This window comes from Misgurnus anguillicaudatus, unplaced genomic scaffold, assembly GCF_027580225.2.
Source record: "Misgurnus anguillicaudatus unplaced genomic scaffold, ASM2758022v2 HiC_scaffold_27, whole genome shotgun sequence".
NCBI lineage: Eukaryota > Metazoa > Chordata > Actinopteri > Cypriniformes > Cobitidae > Misgurnus > Misgurnus anguillicaudatus.
This window is the reverse complement of record NW_027395277.1, coordinates 516,284-538,313: the sequence shown is the minus strand read 5'-3', so window position 1 is coordinate 538,313 and position 22,030 is coordinate 516,284. Positions and strand designations below refer to the sequence as shown.

Genomic DNA, 22,030 nt, shown 5'->3' with positions numbered 1-22,030 from the left:
AAAACCCCTTTTAAGTCAATTAATTTAATTATTAATTTATTAAAGTCAGTAGATGTGTATTCTGCTACTGTAACTAATGAAATAAGTAAAAAAAATAAGAGAAACAACTCATAGCAAAAGTATTAAAAATGATACTAAAATATTAATAAAACAAAAACTAAAAATATTCTGATCCTGTGTTTGCTCCGATCATTTAAATCCATCAATTTAAAGCGACCCAGTGTAAGGATTTTAGACAAAGAACGAACCCAAATGCAGACGTAACTAAAATGAATAATTTATTGACAAACAGGGGAAAACAAAAACCCACGAGGGGGTAAAACAAGACAGGATAAAGCAACACTAAACATAAACCAACAATAAACTACAAATAACAAACTAGACTAAATATACTTACTCACAAAAGCAAGACTCAGGAACACAACAGGGAATGTAACAAGACGAACGCGCACTGGACAACAAACACAAGGACTCTTAAATAGGGAGAAAGTAAATTACATACACCTGGAAATCATTACAAGTAAGGGATCGGGGGAAAAGTGACGAGACCCGGGAAATGCGTGGTCAGAATAAACCAATACTAAAACCACACATTTCCCACATAAAACATGGTACTGCCAGGACCCCGAAGACTAGATGTAATAAAACACATGATTTCAGACGGATCCTGACAGTAGCCCCCCCTTAAAGAGCGGCTACCAGACGCTCCTCAAGGGGAACACTAAACACGGGACAAAACAGACTGCATACAAGACATGATCCAAGAAAACATAACAAAGAGTAACAGTGGCAAACAAGAAATAACTATAACAGGATTAGGGTGGGACAATAAAAATAACAAACAAGGGAGGGGGGTGAGGGAACACAAGAGTTCAAAGGGGGTAGTCCATAAGGAGTCTGGGTAAATTTGGGGAGAGTTCCAGAAGGTTCATGGCAAGACAATGTAAAACCAGGCCAGGGTTGCGCTGGCTGCGCACACGGCTGGGGTTGCGCTGGCGGCTGCGCACACGGCTGGGGTTGCGCTGGCGGCTGCGCACACGGCTGGGGTTGCGCTGGCGGCTGCGCACACGGCTGGGGTTGCGCTGGCGGCTGCGCACACGGCTGGGGTTGCGCTGGCGGCTGCGCACACGGCTGGGGTTGCGCTGGCGGCTGCGCACACGGCTGGGGTTGCGCTGGCGGCTGCGCACACGGCTGGGGTTGCGCTGGCGGCTGCGCACACGGCTGGGGTTGCGCTGGCGGCTGCGCACACGGCTGGGGTTGCGCTGGCGGCTGCGCACACGGCTGGGGTTGCGCTGGCGGCTGCGCACACGGTACAGCTGCGCGCTCTGGTGGCTGAGCAAGAGCTCCCTTCCTTCTGTTCTTCCTTCGTGGCCGTGGTGCAGATAAAGGATCAGGAGGTGCTCTTAAGTCGGAGGAGGACCCCCCCAGACGAAGACTCCCAGGAGATCCTCCTCTCACGCTTCCCTCGAAGGGACACCAGCGGGGAGTGGCTCTCTGGAACCGGAGAAGAGAGTTCTGGGTCGCCTGGAGTTAGTCCCGGATCCAAACACGATTGGATCGGTCCAGAAAGGACCTGGTTCACGCTCCAGGGGAAAGCACCGACCTCTCCGTGCAAGACGGCTGTACATGTCTGCTGGGTTCTTAGATTGGCGTGTTCGTAATGTAAGGATTTTAGACAAAGAACGAACCCAAATGCAGACATAACTAAAATGAATAATTTATTGACAAACAGGGGAAAACAAAAACCCACGAGGGGGTAAAACAAGACAGGATAAAGCAACACTAAACTAAGACTAAACTAAACTAAACATAAACCAACAATAAACTACAAATAACAAACTAGACTAAATACACTTAATACTCACAAAAGCAAGACTCAGGAACACAACAGGGAATGTAACAAGACGAACGCGCACTGGACAACAAACACAAGGACTCTTAAATAGGGAGAAAGTTAATTACATACACATGGAAATCATTACAAGTAAGGGATCGGGGAAAAAGTGACGAGACCCGGGAAATGCGTGGTCAGAATAAACCAATACTAAAACCACACATTTCCCACATAAAACATGGTACTGCCAGGACCCCGAACACAAAGACTAGATGTAATAAAACACATGATTTCAGACGGATCCTGACACCCAGAGTCCCATATGTGCCATAAAATAACATACATGTAATAAAGAGTACTCTGACTGACTTTACTGTGGTAAATAAATGATAAACACCAGACTCACCCATAGAGGGACGGATCCTCCCCTAAAAAACATGTAATATTCATTAACAACTAAAATAAATATCTGTTGACATGTACTGATATTAAATGTGTGATCATACCTCGGTTTTAACTCTGATCACATCAGATTCAGTGGTGTAGTTTAGTTTCCCCACCGCTGCACATTTAATTTCATATTCAGTACCTGGTCTCAGATCAGTCAGAGTTACAGTATTTTGGTCCTTCAGAACAAGTTGAGATGTCCAGATCTTCTCTTGCTTTATTTTGTAGAGTAACTTGAGTTCCTCTGTAGCAGGACATGTTGAGGGCTTCACATTTATAACCACACTGTCACCTTTAACCTCTGCTGTGATTGGACGAGCTGGCCGTGATGGAGGACTAAAGCAAACAGCTTCAACACATCCACCTTCATACAGGAGAATGCAGGAACCTGGATGATCCTTCATTTGTAATGATGACACAATAAACTTGGCTGGTTTGCGGTCTTTTGAATCAATCAAGCTCTTAAACATCTCCAAGTTGCTCCTCATAGTCTTGTGGATGGCAGGGGTGAGCCATGATGTTTCCTTCTTGGAGTCAGTGTCATTTTTATTTCTCATTGTTGAAGATCTTAGATACGTCAATTGTTTAGGAAGGAGCACATCTGACCAGTCCAATGATGTGAATGTGTAGCTGACAACATTTTTAACATCTAGATCCATCAAGATTGCACGTAGGTTGTTTTCTACTTTTGCACCAGAATCAATTAGTTGTCTGAGCAGTGTTTTGATGATCTCAGACTCTTCCTCTCTCGCCTTCAGCCATTCTGCAAGCTCACTTTCTCTGAATGGAGATTCATGATGATCTTTCAGTAGATCTATCAGTGCTGAGTCTTCAATCTTATCTCCACGGATCTGAGGCAACAGAGAGCCGAGTTTCTTCATGAGACTCAACTTGTATTTGTTACAGTTCTGCTTCATCTGCAGTATTTTATCATGAAATGAAGTTAAAGCTGAAGCAGGAGAGTCTTTCAGAAGATCACAGCATTTCATCTCAGTTGTATTTAAACTCTCTAATGCTGATTCTATGTCATTGATTAAATCAATGCTGATTTCCTTCAGAAGTTTTGAAGCTCTCGAGTTAAGTTTGCTCAGAGGATACAGCCACACTCTCTGTGGAACCACAAGATCTCTGTTTCCTCCCAGCAGTTTGGGAAGTTCAGCGTAAACCTTCAAAGCATCTTCAAATGAAGTCGGATTAGACGGCAACTGAAAATCACCATAGAAAGTGACACTGAATTTTTGCACCGCATTCTTCTGAACGTCATTCATGTTTAGGTTTGCGTCTACATCTACTGTAATGATTTTGAGTTTTTCATACGCTGCCTTTACTTCTCCTTCCACTGTAGTTTTGTCCTCATCTGAAGAAACCTCTCTGTCGAACACAAAGCAGGCGTCAGCTCCGTACAGCACTGCCGTCACCACATGTGTTGCTGTATCGTGATCAAACACCTCATGGTGAGCTATATTTTCAGATGCTAAATGGTTCATGCTCAGTGCATCAAACCTGGTAGTTGAATGATAATGTAGAGTCAGTCTCTGCTGAATGAAAGACTTCTTGGTGTCATTGAGATATTTTGCTGCACCGGTTACGCTGATCAATCCACCCAACAGACTCAATTTCATAGAGGCTTCAATGTTCAATAAGTTAGATTTTTCTTCAATAGAGTCTGAAGCTGTAACTTTGAAATCTGTATTAATTTGATCATGAGATCGAATACTCAGCTTGAGCTTTTCTTCATTCCACAATGTGATTCCTGTAAGAGCAATACATGTTTTTTTGCACAACATGCCGGCCGAGACTCAAACCAGCAATTCTTGGGTTACAAGCCTGACTCTTTAACCACTAGGCTACTGCCCCACATTATATAATTTAATGAATCTGAGTTACACTACAAAACACTTAAAAAAATCACACTTATTTTTTTTTAAATTGGAGAGAAATTAAAATAATACTAAGTTCCCTTTCAGTCGGTCACTACGACGTCACGTCGTGACCGACGAATTGGGAGCTCGCTTAGAGAGACCAATCTGCTTCGAATACTACTAAAACGCCAATGAACTTGGCATTGAGATATTTGCATAATGCTGGCGCCGCCCCGCCAGGTGCGTATATAAGGCGCACGTGCAAATAGGGAAATCAGCTTTTTATCGCTTCGAAAGCCGGCAGTATCTGCTACTGAGAAGCTACTTCACTCTGTTGGGATCGATTGCGGAAGTTGGTTGGACTGGCAGTACCACAGCGGACGCCTCGCAGTATTCCACAGGCTCTGCATCTTTTTTGTTTGTTTGAGTTTAGTGTGTGCGTTGCCTTCCCTGTGCGCATCATCAACTGAGCATCTGAGTGAATTTCCCTAAAAGAGTGATACGAGAGAGCTTTGTGCCTTGTTAAAGGCAGCCACTCTCTCGTATATCCGGACATTAGCGTCCTTTTCAGGATGGCTTTTCGTCCGTGCGATCTTGGATGCGGGAAGTATATGGGTCCGAAGGACGGTCACGAGTGTTGTCTTTCGTGCTTGGGCATCGAGCACGCTGAGGCAGCGTTCGCTGGGGGTAAGTGTTCTCACTGCGAGAACATGTCCCTTGTGGATTTGCGGAGACGGTTGTCTTTCCTCCGGGAAAAACGCAACCCACGTCCGACGAGCTCTGATCGCCGCCACGGTGCGGCTGTGAAGCTCTCGAAGGATGATCTCCGCATCACTGTGCTGAACCGGGCAGGGGATTCGTCCTCTGCCTCTCAGCCTCCTCATCCACAGCCGGTTGATGCGCCGATGGAAACTTCAGAGTCGTGTTCTACGATGTCTGTTGGATCTGTCGTGCCTCCCTCCGGGTCCACGGAGACCGCAGCATCCGAGGGTGGGCCCTCTACCTCTGAGGATCTGGATGTCCTCCCCCCTTCCGGACGGGTCGTGACGCCGGATTTCGATCCAGAGATGGTGGCCGTGCTCTCTCGAGCGGCGGAGACCGTCGGGTTGGAGTGGGTTCACCCCCCACAGCCCGAACCGTCCCGCCTGGATGATTGGTTCTTTGGAGCTGCCCGGGTTTCACAACCCTCTCCGCCGGTACCTTTCTTCCCCGAGGTGCACGAGGAGCTGACCAGGACCTGGAGGTCGCCGTATTCTACCCGTTTACGGCCGTTTCAGCCCTCCCCCCTCACCTCCCTCACCGATGGAGCCGCTAAGGGCTATACGGGAATCCCCCCCGTGGAGCGTGCGGTTGTGATGCAATTGTGTCCGGCCACCGCTTCCACCTGGAAGGATCGCCCAGCCCTCCCCTCCCGTGCTTGCAGACAGTCTTCCGGTTTAACGGGGGCTGCCTATCATGCATGTGGAGAGGCGGCTTCAGCCCTGCACGCTATGGCGTTGCTGCAGGTCCACCAGGCCAAGGCCTTGAGAGATCTGCACGAGGGAGGACACGACTCGCCTGTGCTTTCGGAGCTCCGGGCCGCTACGGATCTGGCCCTCCGTGCTACGAAGGTCACGGCACAGGCGATCGGTCGTGCGATGTCCACGATGGTGGTCCAGGAACGCCATCTGTGGCTCTGTCTGGCCGACATGACGGATGCAGAGAAGAACAAGTTCTTGGATGCGCCCGTGTCCCAGGCAGGCCTGTTCGGCGAGTCGGTGGAGTCGTTTGCCCAGCAGTTCTCCGCCGCCCAGAAGCAGACGGAAGCGATCGCTCAGATCATGCCCCGGCGCAAGCGACCTGCATCTCGCCCCCCAGCGCCGGCGGCCCCGTCTGCTCCTCGCCGAGGGCGCCCTCCGGCGGCTGCCTCCGCCCCCCCCCGCTAGAACGTCTTCTAGACCACGGAGAGGGAACAGCCGTCGGCAGCCCGCCCCGCCCGCACCACCCGCTTCCCGTGGCAAACGGAAATCGAAGCGGCCCTGAGACGGGCGACCTGGAGTTGGATGGGATCACTCTACGGGAGACGGTGACGGCACCGCTCCTTCCACCGGTAGAGGGCCGGGTGGAAAATCTTTTGTTTCGTTTTGTTTCTGTTCCGCCGGCTTCTCAGCCGGCACCCACAAAACCACAAAAAGAGTGCATTCCTATTCCTTCTCCAGGTCTCCAGAGGATCGAGAGAGATGTGAGCGGGCAGTCAGATGCTCTTCCTCCCTCTCCTCTGTCGCCAGTGGGTGTTCTGAGGAGTTCGAGCTCTCCCCTTCGGAGACCGGACCACCAGCAACCCCTTCGGAGTCTGCGTCCTCAGCTGAGGAGACCGGACGACCGTTTACCTCAGCGGGCTCAGGTCAGTGTCACACACACATACTGTAGATGCTTATGCTGTCACGGCAGACGCACCGGCAGTCCCGCCTGTCCCGCCTCGCTGCCCCGCTGCGGGTACACCGGTAGTGCCGCTAATTCCTCTCGTACGGTCCCTGGGGGCTTGGCTTCAGCTTCCCAGTCCGTCTCGTTGGGTTTTACGCACGATCCGCCTCGGTTACGAAATTCAATTCAATCGGCACACTCCCAAATTTGCGGGCATACGTTTCACCACGGTGAAAGCGTCCGTTGCACATGTACTGCGTGCAGAGGTCGAAGTCCTGCTGGCGAAGGACGCGATCGAGCCGATCCCTCTTACCGAGATGAGATCGGGTTTTTACAGCCCGTATTTCATAGTACCCAAGAAAGGCGGCGGGTTACGACCGATTTGGATTTGCGTGTCCTGAACAAATCTCTTCAGAAGAGGTCTTTCAGGATGATTACACCGAAACAAATTTTCAGTGCAATACGCCCCCAAGATTGGTTTGCAGCGATAGACCTGAAAGACGCGTACTTTCATGTGTCCATTCTCCCTCGTCACCGACCGTTTCTCCGGTTTGCGTTCGAGGGGCGGGCATATCAATACAAAGTACTACCGTTCGGGCTGTCTCTCTCTCCCCGTGTGTTCACGAAAGTGGTAGAGGCGGCGTTAAAGCCCCTCAGAGAGAGCGGTGTTCGCATTCTGGCTTACCTCGACGATTGGCTTATAATAGCGCATTCTCGGCGGACGCTGTGCGAACACAGAGATCTAACACTTCAACATCTCGCCCGTTTGGGTCTTCGGGTCAACTGGGAAAAGAGCAAACTCTGCCCCACGCAGAGGATCTCTTTTCTCGGTATGGAACTGGACTCGATCGATTTATCGGCGCGTTTAACAGAAGAGCGCGTCCAATCAATTCTGACTTGCCTCGGTTCATTCCGAGGGAAGAATGCGGTCCCTCTGAAACAATTTCAGAGACTCCTGGGGCGTATGGCAGCAGCAGCGGCCGTGACACCGCTCGGGCTGCTCCATATGAGACCGCTTCAGCGTTGGCTTCACGATCGAGTCCCGAGGAGAGCGTGGCGCGCTGGCATCCATCGTGTAACCATTACACCTGCGTGTCGCCTAACATTCCCCCCGTGGTCAGACCCCGCGTTTCTCAGGGCCGGCGTGTCCATGAGACAGGTCTCCCGGCATGCTGTTGTGCATACAGATGCCTCCGACACGGGCTGGGGAGCCACGTACGACGAGCTCACGGCTTCGGGGGTGTGGACAGCACCCCAGTTGCATTGGCATATCAATTGCCGCGAGTTATGGGCAGTATATCTGGGACTCGTACGCTTCGCTCAGGAGCTGCGAGGGAAGGATGTACTAGTACGCTCAGACAACACTGCGACCGTAGCGTATATCAACCGTCAAGGTGGTTTGCGCTCTCGTCACCTGTCGCATCTCGCTCGTCATCTCCTCCTTTGGAGTCAGAAGCATCTGAGGTCCCTTCGTGCCATTTACATACCGGGCTCGCTCAATACAGCGGCAGACGCGCTTTCCCGAGCGGCGCGCCCCGGCGAATGGCGACTCCACCCCCAGACGGTCCAGCTGATTTGGAGGAAATTCGGTCGAGCGCAAATAGACCTATTTGCGTCACCGAACAATACCCATTGTCGCCTGTTTTATTCACTAACCGAGGGCAGCCTCGGCGTGGATGCGTTGGCACACAGCTGGCCGCGGGGCCTGCGCAAATATGCGTTCCCCCCAGTGAGTTTAATAGCACAGATACTGTGCAAAGTCAGGCAGGACGAGGAGAGCCTTTTAATGATCGCCCCATATTGGACGACCAGGAATTGGTTTCCGGAACTAATGCTCCTCGCGACAGCCCCTCCCTGGCGGATTCCCCTGAGGAAGGACCTTCTTTCTCAGGGAGGGGGCACATTATGGCACCCGCGCCCCGACCTGTGGAATCTCCACGTTTGGTCGTTGAGCGCGCGCAAGGTTTAAGTGATTTACCCCAAGCGGTATCTAACACTATTGACGCGGCACGAGCTCCGTCTACGAGACGGGCTTACGCGTTAAAATGGAACCTTTTCGTCACCTGGTGCTCTTCGCAACGCGAGGACCCCAGAGAATGCCCTATTAACATTGTGCTTTTATATCTTCAACATAGGTTAGATGGTAGGCTGTCACCGTCCACTATTAAAGTTGATATCGCCGCTATATCTGCGCATCACTCACTTATTAACGGCAGATCAGTGGGCCAGCATGATTTGGTTGTTAGATTCCTGAGAGGCGCTCGCAGGCTAAACCCCTCGCGCCCTCCTTCTATTCCTCCCTGGGACCTGTCCATGGTGCTGAAAGCGCTACAGAGTCCTCCGTTCGAGCCTTTGCAGTCTGCGAGTCTGAAGCTTCTATCCATGAAGGCTCTGACCCTACTAGCATTGGCCTCAGTGAAGAGAATAGGGGATTTACATGCATTCTCTGTTGACGATTCGTGCCTTCAGTTTGGTCCTTCTGTCTCGAGCGTGACCTTGAGACCCAGACCAGGCTACGTGCCCAAAGTTCCCACTACTCCCTTCAGAGATCAAGTGGTGAGCTTGCAAGCATTGCCTTTGGAGCAGGCAAACCCAACCGAGGCTTTTTTGTGCCCCGTACGCGCACTGCGATTCTACGTGGACCGCACGCAAAGCTTCAGGACCTCAGACCAGCTCTTTGTTTGTTATGGTGGCCAGCAGAAAGGGAAAGCTGTCACTAAGCAGAGGATGTCTCATTGGATAGTTGATACTATCGCCCTGGCTTACAATTTGCAGGGCATTCCTTGCCCCTTTAATTTGAGAGCGCACTCCACTCGGAGTGTTGCCTCATCTTGGGCATTAGCTCGTGGTTCCTCGCTAACAGACATCTGTAGAGCTGCTGGTTGGGCGACACCTAATACGTTCATTAGATTCTACAATGTTCGTATCGAGCCTGTATCCTCTCGTGTTCTGTCCTCACCAGGGAGGACACGGAGAGCAGACTCGCAAGTCGGCTTGCAGCCTCCGACTGAGGCTCCAAATTGAGTTTTCAGTATGGAAGGCTAACAGAGCAAAAATGCGTAATGGTTTGATTTGCTCTCTCCACTGCCTTGACAGCCTTTGTTGCGGAGCATTGGCTGTCAGCCTTTCACTAGTTGTATTCTTACGAACCTACGTGTTTGGCCAGGGCCCCACATTGTGTCCCAACGGGTTCCTTTGTGAGTATTATTCCGTGGGGTTAATCCTACCAGCCCACGTTTCCCTTAGCAGAGCACTGCTTTGCTTACACAGCCACGGCTGTCATTTATACCTCAACTACGGTTGACTTTCGTCCACCATTAGCCCTTAACGGGGCGGTAGCTTCCGCAGCGTCCCTATACCGCTCAGTTAGGGCGCTTCCCAGTCGCTGGCACTACTGTGGGGTTAAAGGAACATCTAGTGCCCGGCCTTCTGCCTTGAAACCTAATTCTCCTATCCTTAAGTGGAACCGGAGGGCTTTAAGCAGACACTGGAAGAGGTCAGCCCCTAGTGGCGTTTTAGTAGGGTTTCCCAATTCGTCGGTCACGACGTGACGTCGTAGTGACCGACTGAAAGGGAACGTCTCGGTTACGGATGTAACCCTCGTTCCCTGAAGGAGGGAACGGAGACGTCACGTCCCGTCGCCACAGGTGCTGCCACCTGCTGTTTAGGCCGGTCACCTTCCGGCTTTCTCAGCGAACAGAAGCTGATTTCCCTATTTGCACGTGCGCCTTATATACGCACCTGGCGGGGCGGCGCCAGCATTATGCAAATATCTCAATGCCAAGTTCATTGGCGTTTTAGTAGTATTCGAAGCAGATTGGTCTCTCTAAGCGAGCTCCCAATTCGTCGGTCACGACGTGACGTCTCCGTTCCCTCCTTCAGGGAACGAGGGTTACATCCGTAACCGAGACGTTTCCCATTGTGTGTCTAAAGCACAATACTCAAGAATGTGACCTGGATATTGTAGATATTATCATTGCAGGCACAGTAAGACATGTAATCAATGCATTATGATTGTGCTGCTATCAGACACAAAAATTATAATTTTATATCTATAGAGTATCACACCTTAGTGTTTTTCTCTGAAGAAGATTGTTTGATTTTGTACTTTAAAAAAAGTTATACAACGGATGCACATGATTGTCCTACAAATCATTCTCTGAATCATCTGTTACCTTGTTTACTCATCTGGGTAAAGTCAAAGATAATTTTAGTGTGGTACCTGGCACAAGAGCATCTTTCCTGCAGTCGTAGAGCATCCCCAGCTGAAAGGGTCTCCCTAAAGCGGCAACTTCTATCACTCCTTCGGACTCCATATTGAACACTGAGAATATAAGACACATCAGTGAGGATAAAATCATGGAAAATCATGAACCTCTGATATTATTTTAAAAAAGTCTATAACTCATAAAGTGCAATGTGAGATTAGACCCACTGAAGGAATGCGGGGCACAATTACGTGTAAGGACCCATATACACAGAACAATAACTTTCTACCGGACCATTAGTGTAGCACTGATTTGCATCATTTACAGAACATACGCAAATTTATGATGAAGAAAAAGTAGCGGATTCACCTATAACAGCAAATTTATGACCAAACTAACCAAGCGCAATCTGCATCTCCATAAAGTTGGTCCTTGTGTCAAGCCACACTTGAACAACAGACAGCGTCAGAAGACCAAAAGGACTGGACTGCTGCTGAGTGGTCCAAAGTTATGTTCTCAGATGAAAATAAATTTTGCATTTCCATTGGAAATCAGGATCACAGAGTCTGGAGGAAGAGAGGAGAGGCACACAATCCACGTTGCTTGATGTCCAGTGTAATGTTTCCACATTCAGTGACGGTTTGGGGTGCCATGTCATCTGCTGGTGTTGGTCCACTGTGTTTTCTGAGGTCCAAGGTCAACGCAGCCGTATACCAGTAAGTTTTAGAGCATTTCATGCTTCCTGCTGCTCACCAACTTTATGGAGATGCAGATTTCATTTTTCAACAAGACTTGGCACCTGCACACAGTGCCAAAGCTACCAATACCTGGTTTAAGGACCATGGTATCCCTTGGCCAGCAAACTCGCCTGACCTTAACCTTAATGGTATTGTGAAAAGGAAGATGCGATATGCCAGACCCAACAATGCAGAAGAGCTGAAGGCCACTATCAGAGCAACCTGGGCTTTCATAACACCTGAGCAGTGCCACAGACTGATCGACTCCATTTCTGCAGTAATTCAGACTAAGGGAGCCCAAATAAGTACACTTTTCAGTTGGCTCAGATTTCTAAAAATCCTTTCTTTGTATATATCTTAAGTAATATTCAAATTTTCTGAGATACTGAATTTAGGATTTTCCTTAGTTGTCAGTTATAATCTTTATGAAAAGAAATAAACATTTGAAATATATCAGTCTGTGTGTAATGAATCATTCATGAATACAAAAGTTTCACTTTTTGAATGGAATTATTAAAATAAATCAATTTTTTGATGATATTCTAATAATATGACCTGCAGCTGTATATTTATTGTCCAACATTCCCAATTTTTCTGATGCATGTGTAACAAGCGTGACATGAAGTGGATTCCAAATGCAAAAGTTTAGTAAAGTTAGCTCCCTCTTCTTAGATTTGTGACGACCCGGCGATTCTTCCTTCAGTTGCATCAAGCCGAGCCCATTATGTCAGTGTCAGCTTTATTTATATAGCAAATTTAAAATAGCCAGTGTCCTACCAAAGTGCTTTATAATAAAAAAGGCACACAATAAAAGCAATAATTGTTTTTACCATTTACTATTAAAAATATTATTACATTAGAAACTTGTTATAAGCAATTAAACACACTGGTATTAAGCCATGGCAGCGCAAATTTTAGTTGTGTTTAAGTACATTTTGTGCGTGCACTTTAAATAAAGCACAACAAGTAGAAGCATAATTGTTTTATACTTTATGGACTTCAATCATATTTCTAATACAGTACTATTTTTCCTGAGCTTTGCCAACCACAAGCGCCTCCTCTGATAATTTCTTGCATTCCTTTCCCTGGTTTGTAATAACTTTTGAAATACGATAATATTCCAAATGTTTTTCTCAATCTGTCCTATTGGTACAACCAGGGCCGGTGTGAAGAGGGGGGCATTCGCGGGCCGTGCCCCCCAAACAGGTTTTTGTGCCCCCCTACAATTTTTTTTTATTAATTTAATATATATCAAGAATAATTAAAATAAATTAAACATTGAATGTTTTATGACTTTTAATGTAATCAAATGAGGAAAATATAGTGGATACATGTTTTCTTTAATTAAAATAGACCAGTTTCTCTGATTGGTTGTATTGCGGGGTCTCATGCGTCTTTACGTCTTTAGCATATTTGTGACTTGATACTAGCAACGTGTTTTTTCGCGTCATTTTACACGCCGCCTTCAGCTATTTTAAAGGTAAGTTAGCGTTGTTTAATTTACGTAAGCTTAAATGTGAAGTGTGGCTATAGACCGTTAACACCATTGCGACGTGATTATGGTAAAGCGGCTTTTAGGACGCGGTGTGCGCTGCGCTATGAAACCCATTCATTTAAATGGCTTGCGCCACGCAAGGGCGGTTTGCTGTTTTGTCGAGCAAAGCGCGGTCGAGTTCAAAATAGTTTTGCGCATAGTTTGTGATCTTTTGCACTTTATACGAGAAATGAGCTGACAGTCAGTACCAGTTGTATGAGTGTGTGCTTGCACTGTATTTGTTGTTTTAATGCCTTGTTTTTGCAAGTTATTGTTGCTATTGCGTGCCCCAGGGCCGGCCCTGGGCATAGGCGGAATAGGCAAATGCTAAGGGCGCCGCCGACCCCTTGGTTAGTTATGGTCTGGCGCCGGCTCTGGGTACAACCTCAAACACGGCAATAATTAACCATTTTCCTTGACGACTTTCAGGATATACATGTGCTCTGTTGTGATAATAGGTTGTAATACGATGCCGAGTGCCTCCAATATGGCGACCTCCGCTCTGATGACGCGTCGTGAAAACCCTCTATCAGTCACACAAGATTAATTTTATGATATGTGTACGTAAATTATTTTTTAATTCTGGTGTTATTTGCAATGTTTATGTTTTAATCGGGCAGGGTAATGGATTTATAAAAAAACGTTAAGGTGAGTGTGTCTGCTGCATTCTGTTAATGACATGGGTATAAATAAAGTTTTTTTTTGACATTCAGCTACACGGTCAGCGTTATTTCTCTGAACAAGTTTAGGTAACTTGTAAGTTTAGATAACATAATTACAAAACCAACAAATTACTGCATGCACATACGGTACAAAACATTATTATTTATTTGGATTTCAGAATGAGCACGTTTGTCATTAATACTAAATATGCTGCGGTCTGTCTGCTGATCTGATACTGTAATGAAGATGAATGTATAATAACTGATTAAAAAGTAATTTAGTAAATAACTATGTATATGCTTAGGACGTTTGTGTTGTAATAATGTACAGGGTAACTTCAGATATAAAAACGAAGACTAGAAAAGTGATGTTTTGGGTATACCAACATGGCGGCGCGGTGGCTTCACAAGTGTGACGTCATGCGCAATCCAGTCATTTATATAGATCAGTAGGTTTAAGCTGTTTTGGGTCAGTATGTCTACCTTGAATTGTTAATGTTTTGCCAAGTGTTTAGAGTTGCTTTCAAAAGATAATGTAAGTAGGTCTTCAAAAAAATGGATACAGACCACAAATCGGACTTGGTCATCAAGATTTGCAGTGTAAATCCAGCCTAAGGTAATAGTCCTATTGCAGGAGGCAGGTCAGCCACATCTCTTGCAACATTTAAAAAAAAACTTTTTTAAAAATACTTTACAGAGAGATCTCTATCTCTATCTTTTTTAAATCATAACTCTACCTCTCTCTATTCTCTCTTTCAGGTATTGTTTCGGAATAGTGAAAACTTGTAACTTGGTAGAAGAACTTCTTGTATTATTGCCTCACTATGAAAAATCGTTTTATTGTTTCCTAATCACTGTGGATAAAAGCATCTGCTATAGATGTGTTCAGTCCATGTAATGTCTGGGGCAGACTGGACATTGCATGTTTGAGATACAACATCTTCTGTGGCATTCTGTGGGCTCTCACTGCACTGCATTTTTTTTCTGAACATCTGGGGTTCTGTGAAATCTTCCTTTAGTTAACCACATATCCTGTGTTGACTGCAGAGAGAGTTCTTCAGTAGATGGCAGCTAATTCATTTTCTGTTTTGCTGTAAGTCACAAAGCACCTGCACCCATGTTTTTCACACTCTCCTACTGTAGCTACATTACAGTTTTTCTAATATTTCTCAAATCATTCTAAATTTTGCAAAATAATGCGTGCATTTATCAGAACAATTTGTACAAAATGCACAACATCAGATTTCCTGCAAAAGCATTTATCTTGTTCAAAATCCTTTTGTTCATCTCTCAAAATATGTTTATTTCAGTCCCATCACAATGGAAAGTCCTTGTCTTAATGGTTATGAAGTCGAAATGTTTAGCAATGTTGTAACAAGAGCACACAATTATAGGTGTAATTATTTTCTGATGATGTCAACTTTATAGCTACAGTTTTAATGATGATTGTAAATAAACATGGCTGCACCTTTTCAATTTCAACAAGTTACTCATTCTTGTATGTGAAATATTGATTGCAAAGGATTGGACAGAACTCACATTTACACCTTTACTTTTTTTCTGTACAAAATGTTACACACATTGTGGTATTGAATAAATCGTATTTTACGGTACGAATACAAAATAATAAAACTAGAATGGTTTAATGTAAAAAAAATCTAATCTCATCTCAAAATTTCCTCCTGATGACCTCCTGATGTCCCAGGCAGATTCTCATCCACATCACAACAGATATCTTTCCTCCCAGTCGCAATGTAGCAAATAATCACTCATCTAACACTTCACACATTTACATTTAGTCATTTTAGTCAATTCACTCACCTTCATCAACTGTCGCAGAAGAACTGAACAAGTGAGAACATCCTGTCAGTGTTGTGCAGCATGAAGTTGTCACTTTCATTTTCAAATTTAGAGGGGACATATCTCGTAAATGTGACTTTTTCCATGTTTAAGTGCTACAATTGGGTCTCCAGTGCTTCTATCAACCTAGAAAATGTGTAAAAGATCAACCCAGTAACTTAGTTTTGGTAAACCATTCTCTGCAAGCATGTAAAAAATAACTTATTGAAATTTGGCTCCCCTTGTGATGTCACTTTATGTAGTTTCTGTCATGACACGGAAGGAGAGACAGGACGCAAACGCAAAGTTCAAAAATAAATAACATTTAATAATAAAACACGAGGGATAAAATGGTGAATACGGTGAACACAGGAACATCCAAGACAGGGAACAGACGGGGTAGCAATGACAATGATCCAGCAGTGAGCAAACAGAAGACAGAGGTATATATACACACAGACTAAATGACAAACAGGTGTGATGAGGCAGGTAATTAATCAATGAATGTCCAGGTGATAACAATCGGAACAGAGACAAGACATGACACGGATTAACCGTGACAGTTTCATGAGGTGTGCAGATTCAACATGATATCTGATAATAAATATGTTGAACTGTTATTTTGTAAAGTATATATACATGATATTGTTATTTTGTAAAGTATATATACATGATATTTGCAGTCTTGTTGTAAAACACTCTTAAATGTTGGTGGGACTATAATACAGTTCTTCAAACACAATATACATAATTAAAAAATTACTGTACATGGCAAAAGGTACTCTAAAGAGAACCAGGCCTGTTGTGTTGTTATATATGCAGAGGCAATGAAACTTGTGCCAGGACAACAGCTGACAATGCCTGCCAAAATGCTGAAAATGCCATGTTTTTATTCTTGTGTTTTTTTTACTGTGATGATGAGATTAACTGTGCTTGGACTGGACTGCTGCCTTGAACTTGAAAACACATTTGCTGCGTCCGAAACCGTCTACTTCATACTATATAGTACACGAAAAGCAGTAGGCGAGGCGAGTAGTATGTCCGAATACATAGTATTCAAAAAACAGTATGCGAAAAGTACCCGGATGACCTACTACTTCCGGTTAGATTTTGCAGTGTGCATACGATGGACACTTCACTATCCCATGATGCCCCGGGAGAGGAGTTATCCAACGAAGAAGAAGAGGCATGCGGCTGTTTTCGCACTGAAATGACATGACGTGATGACGACGTATGTCACGTGATGTAGCAACATGGCGGATGTAGTACGTCCGAATCTCATTCATACTATCAGAATTCATACTATACAGTACCTACTGTTTTAACGGCAAGTAAGTAGGTACTTCATCTTATTCAGTAACTACTATACAGTATGCGGTTTCGGACGCAGCCTTTGTGTGCAGCATGGTGCTTTCTACCCAACAATAGTGCGCGTGCACAGAGCAAAATGAGTTAATGTTCACGTCTTTTAGGTTAACGAACAAGTACACATAAACATGTCTCAAAGTAGATGTCTTAGTGAGTATCATAGTAAACAACTGATTATCTTAAACATTTTAATGCATTCGATCTTATACAGTACGCCTGTTGAAGTCTCTGTCATTAAAGTTAACTAAATGAGAAAACAAGAAGAGAAAAACTGTCTAACTATAACTTTGTAACAAAGATGAATCCAAATTTATCTTAAATAGGCTCAAAAGTGTAGTAAGATTTGACAAAAGTTACTGCAGTTAAATATAAAGAGATATTTTGTTTCATTAACAGACAGTAAATCAGATGGGAGAAATAGAAAAGTTTAAAATTTAGCCTTACATTATGTTTACATGCCAGTAACCCATGCAGTCAGTGCACTAGCCTATAGGAATATTTATCTAATGTAGGGTAATATGAAGTAATCAGCAGTCTCATTCATGCTTTTTGCACATTGTTCTATTATACTCTCAGCCCCCCTAAAATGAAAACCCTAGAATTGCCCCTGCTTACATGTGACCTGGATAAAACCTGCCCTTTGAATTTTTCAAAACTTTGAACTCACTTGGGATCCAAAAAAAACAGGATTGTTCTGATCCCATCAGAAGGGTGGATTCAGTTGTGATTTTTTGAACCAAATAAAACCAGAGTTTTTTAAGTTAATGATCACAAATTAAATGTTTACTGATGATATATACATTTCTTCATATTTGAAGTACATATGAAGCATGTCACATTTAATGAGATATGGTAAACAAATTCTCAAAGCTGTCAAATACATGTCACTGTTGCTCACAGCTCTATAATTCCACAGTATATTAACAGCAATGACAACACCACATATACTCAGTCATTCAGTTAGCCTAGTTAATTTCTCAGAATTGGATCTCTAATTGCATGTCCAATGTGTCCTTCATTAGGTAAGAACATTGGTGGCTGTTCTGGTTCTATATCAGGCTCAAGTCCATCAAAATTGTCATCAAGAGAAAACTCAACATTTAAGATTTTATTTTTGATCTATAATATTGATCATAATGTTTCTGTTATGAAAAGTGTTTGCACTTCTATAAGCTACATCTGTTATCAATAGCAAAAATGTATATTTATACACTCAAGAATGTTTTAATGTAACACACAGATATTATATTTATAAGTTTATTTATTTGTAAAAACGATGTAAAGCTAAATAATATTTGAAGGCATGCAATGTAAAGCTTGATTATATGTTTCATAAATCTGTATAAGGTTTAAAAATGTCAAAGAAACTTGTGATCTACATTCACAAAGATGATTTGTGTTCATGTTAGCCTACTTCATCAAATTTACTGTTAGTCTTTCAATTAAAAATAAAATTATTTAATCATGAAACCCAGTTTTCACGCACACGCACACACACACACACACACACACACACACACACACACACACACACACACACACACACACACACACACACACACACACACACACACACACACACACACACACACACACACACACACACACGTTTCCATGTTTTGTGGGGATAACATGATCACAACATGATAAGGTACACACAAAATGTATTACTTTCAAAAAAGGATGAATTATCATTTCCAGATGATTTTTCTTGTAAGAATCCACACATTCCTTCTTAAATCTCCTCAAACGTAGATTCGTACATACATGGAATGATCATTTAGGGAATTTTTTCTTGCATTTAACCCTTTAACTGCCACACCAAGAAAAAGGCATTTGAAAAACTTTGACCGACCTTCAATGTTGAAATTTGATTGAAATCAGGTCAGTTGTTTGTTCAACGCTGAAACAACGGTGAATGGTTAATGGTTGCAAAAGGTTAATAAAATGTTTAAAAATCAACGTTGAAATTTGATTGAAATAATGTCAGTTGTTTTTCAATGTTGAATAAATTTGCAAAATCAAAAGGTAATTCAACGTTGATTCAACCTTGTCCTTGGCGTTGATTCAACGGTGAATCAACGTTAAAATGCCTGCTGGGTTATATCGCTGTAGTGAAATCATTTGTATTAAGGTAAGTAGTCTGCCTAAACATGGTTACTATAACTTTACTTAAAAGATTGTTTGCATTGCATTTGCTTTCTGTATGTGACTCCACTAATTAGGTTGTACAAGTCATTCAGTTTGTTTACGAACGTGATCTCGCTCTCATTCAGACTCAAAACAGCGACTCGGTCAGTGAAGCTTGTTTCAGTTAACGAGAACCTAAAAGATTTGTTCGAAAAGAACAATTCATCACCTAAAAGATTCATTCAAAAAGAATGATTCGTACACGAACATAACATCACTAAGCCTGAGTTAAACGGAGACTGAGGAGGATACATCAGTTATACTAGTTAAAAAGCAAGTGCAACTTGTTTGCTGTGTTCATTTATCGTGTAAATTCGAAAGTTTGTACTAAATGCATTTCATTTGTTTGTGTTTATTGGTGGGTTGTGTTTTTTCCTTTCATTTTAAACGGGTCCTCCTAAAATAATAATGACTTAATAAACAAAATCAGACTACTCCCGTTCAATAGACATTCAACTAGTTTTGAACAAACTGATGAGTTATGACCTTGCCAGTGATTTCTGTGATTTTGTAATTGCTCATTGTGTTTAAAATTGTACTTGATATGTTTGACCTTGAATTTGTGTATGGGATATTATCAATTTCTATTGCATTTCATGAATATGTGAAATATATTTGGTTTTACTTGCTTTAGATTGTGAAATGTAATTTTTGACTGAGAATTATTAAACAAATTTAAAGAAACAGGATCATATAGTGGAATGAGAATATTGAATAGGCTTTATGCCCAGCTGCACTACTTCCTGAACTTCAGCCAGCTCTTTGTTTCCTGTCTGCTATTATTGGACAAACTGATTAACTGATTAAGACTTCTTGGTGTCATTGAGATATTTGGCTGCACCGGTTACGTTGATCAATCCACCCAACAGACTAAATTTCATAGAGGCTTCAATGTTCAATAAGTTTGAATACTCAGCTTGAGCTTTTCTTCATTCCACAACGTGATTCCTGTAGAGAGAAACGTTTTTTTCAGCCAAAACAAAATAACAGAAATGTGTTAAAAGTAACAAAAATAAATTTGAATAATACAAAAAATAAATAACAGTATATGTATATTTTACTCATCTGTGCAAAGTTAAAGATCATTTTAGTGTGGTACCTGGCACGAGAGCATCTTTCCTGCAGTCGTAGAGCATCCCCAGCTGAAAGGGTCTCCCTAAAGCGGCAACTTCTATTACATTCACTCCTACTGACTCCATACTGAACACTGACAATATAAGAGCACATCAGTGAGGATAAAATCATTTATCATGAACATCTTAACATATCTAATTCTCCCACTTAGAAATCATGGAGGTGTCTGAAATTGTCATTGTAGGTGCATATCCACTGTGAGAGACATAATCTAAAAAAAATCCAGAAATTACATTATATGATTTTTTTTAAACTATTTATTTGTATGATACAACTGCAAATAAGTATTTAAACATCTGTCTATCAGCTAAAATTCTGACCCTCACAGACCTGTTAGTCTGCCTTTAAAATGTCTCCATTTATTATCCTAAATTAGATGCACCTGTTTGATGTCTATGTTGCATAAAGACACCTGTCCACCCCATACAATCAGTAAAAATCCAACTACTAACATGGCCAAGACTAAAGAGCTGTCCAAAGACACTAGAGACAAAATTGTACACCTGCACAAGGCTGGAAAGGGCTACGGGGAAATTGCCAAGCAGCTTGGTGAAAAAAGGTCCACTGTTGGAGCAATCATTAGAAAAAGGAAGAAGCTAAACATGACTGTCAATCTCCCTCGGACTGGGGCTCCATGCAAAATCTCACCTCGTGGGGTCTCAATGATCCTAAGAAAGGTGAGAAATCAGCCCAGAACTACACGAGAGGAGCTGGTCAATGACCTGAAAAGAGCTGGGACCACCGTTTCCAGGGTTACTAAGACGTCATGGTTTGAAATTATGCATGGCACGGAAGGTTCCCCTGCTTAAACCAGCACATGTCCAGGCCCGTCTTAAGTTTGCCAGTGACCATCTAGAGGAGTCATGGGAGAAAGTCATGTGGTCAGATGAGACCAAAATAGAACTTTTTGGTCATAATTCCACTAAACGTGTTTGGAAGAAGAATGATGAGTACCATCCCAAGAACACCATCCCTACTGTGAAGCATGGGGGTGGTAGCATTATGCTTTGGGGGTATTTTACTGCACATGGGACAGGGCGACTGCACTGTATTAAGGAGAGGATGACCGGGGCCATGTATTGCAAGATTTTGGGGAACAACCTCCTTCCCTCAGTTAGAGCATTGAAGATGGGTTGAGGCTGGGTCTTCCAACACGACAATGACCCGAAGCACACAGCCAGGATAACCAATTAGTGGCTCTGTAAGAAGCATATCAAGGTTCTGGCGTGGCCTAGCAAGTCTCCAGACCTAAACCCAATAGAGAATCTTTGGAGGGAGCTCAAACTCCGTTATTTTCTACGCCATCAGGAAAAGCTTGGCTCATGGTCACCTAGCAACGGACGACAGAACAGGAGCGCAACCTCCTATGCTTTGGAAAGTAAGAAGCAGCTTGACACACGTTTTCAGATGCAACTTGTGAATGGCCTCTTAAAAGTTCTAGTTTTACTATTTACTCATGAAACTAAGTAAATAAAAATATTTTTGCGACCGTTAGATGCGATGACTGTAGATGCGAGCCGCAGAGCATTCGTAACATATTCATTCAAGTCATTAAACAATATTATCATTACCAATATTATTATTTGCAAAGCAGGTAAAGATTATTAAACTAAATATAAAAAACAAGGATGTGCGTGCTACAATTACGAGTCGTTTTATAAGATCACATTTCCGCACTTAAAAAGCAGATAGGGACTCGTAAGAAGGCTAGCCCATAAAGCACTGCTGCGTGAGATTTTGTTGTTGTAAAACGCACATGAAAATATTGAATGTTTGTAAAGTCGTTCTAACCGTGGGTTCACACCAGCCGCG

At 43.6% G+C, this 22,030-nt stretch overlaps 1 protein-coding gene across 6 annotated transcripts in view; it reads right to left on the bottom strand.

The window, feature by feature from the left end:
• Positions 1-15,781, bottom strand: part of LOC129433427 (verrucotoxin subunit beta-like) — a 60,736-nt gene extending 44,955 nt beyond the window's left edge. For 2 of the 6 annotated variants that reach the window (XR_012368281.1, XM_073864689.1), the window contains exons 1-4: positions 15,509-15,781; positions 10,769-10,870; positions 2,341-4,034; positions 2,241-2,262 (exon numbers count right to left, since the gene is read on the bottom strand). Coding sequence is in view for 5 of the 6 variants with exons in the window: in XM_073864689.1 (XP_073720790.1) it covers positions 2,241-2,262; positions 2,341-4,034; positions 10,769-10,870; positions 15,509-15,608 (1,918 nt within the window). In the remaining variant the exon portion in view is untranslated. The remainder of the gene's footprint in view (positions 1-2,240; positions 2,263-2,340; positions 4,035-10,768; positions 10,871-15,508) is intronic. The other 4 variants (XM_073864688.1, XM_073864687.1, XM_073864686.1 and 1 more) reach the window with 2 other exon arrangements.
• Positions 15,782-22,030: the final 6,249 nt, after the last annotated feature.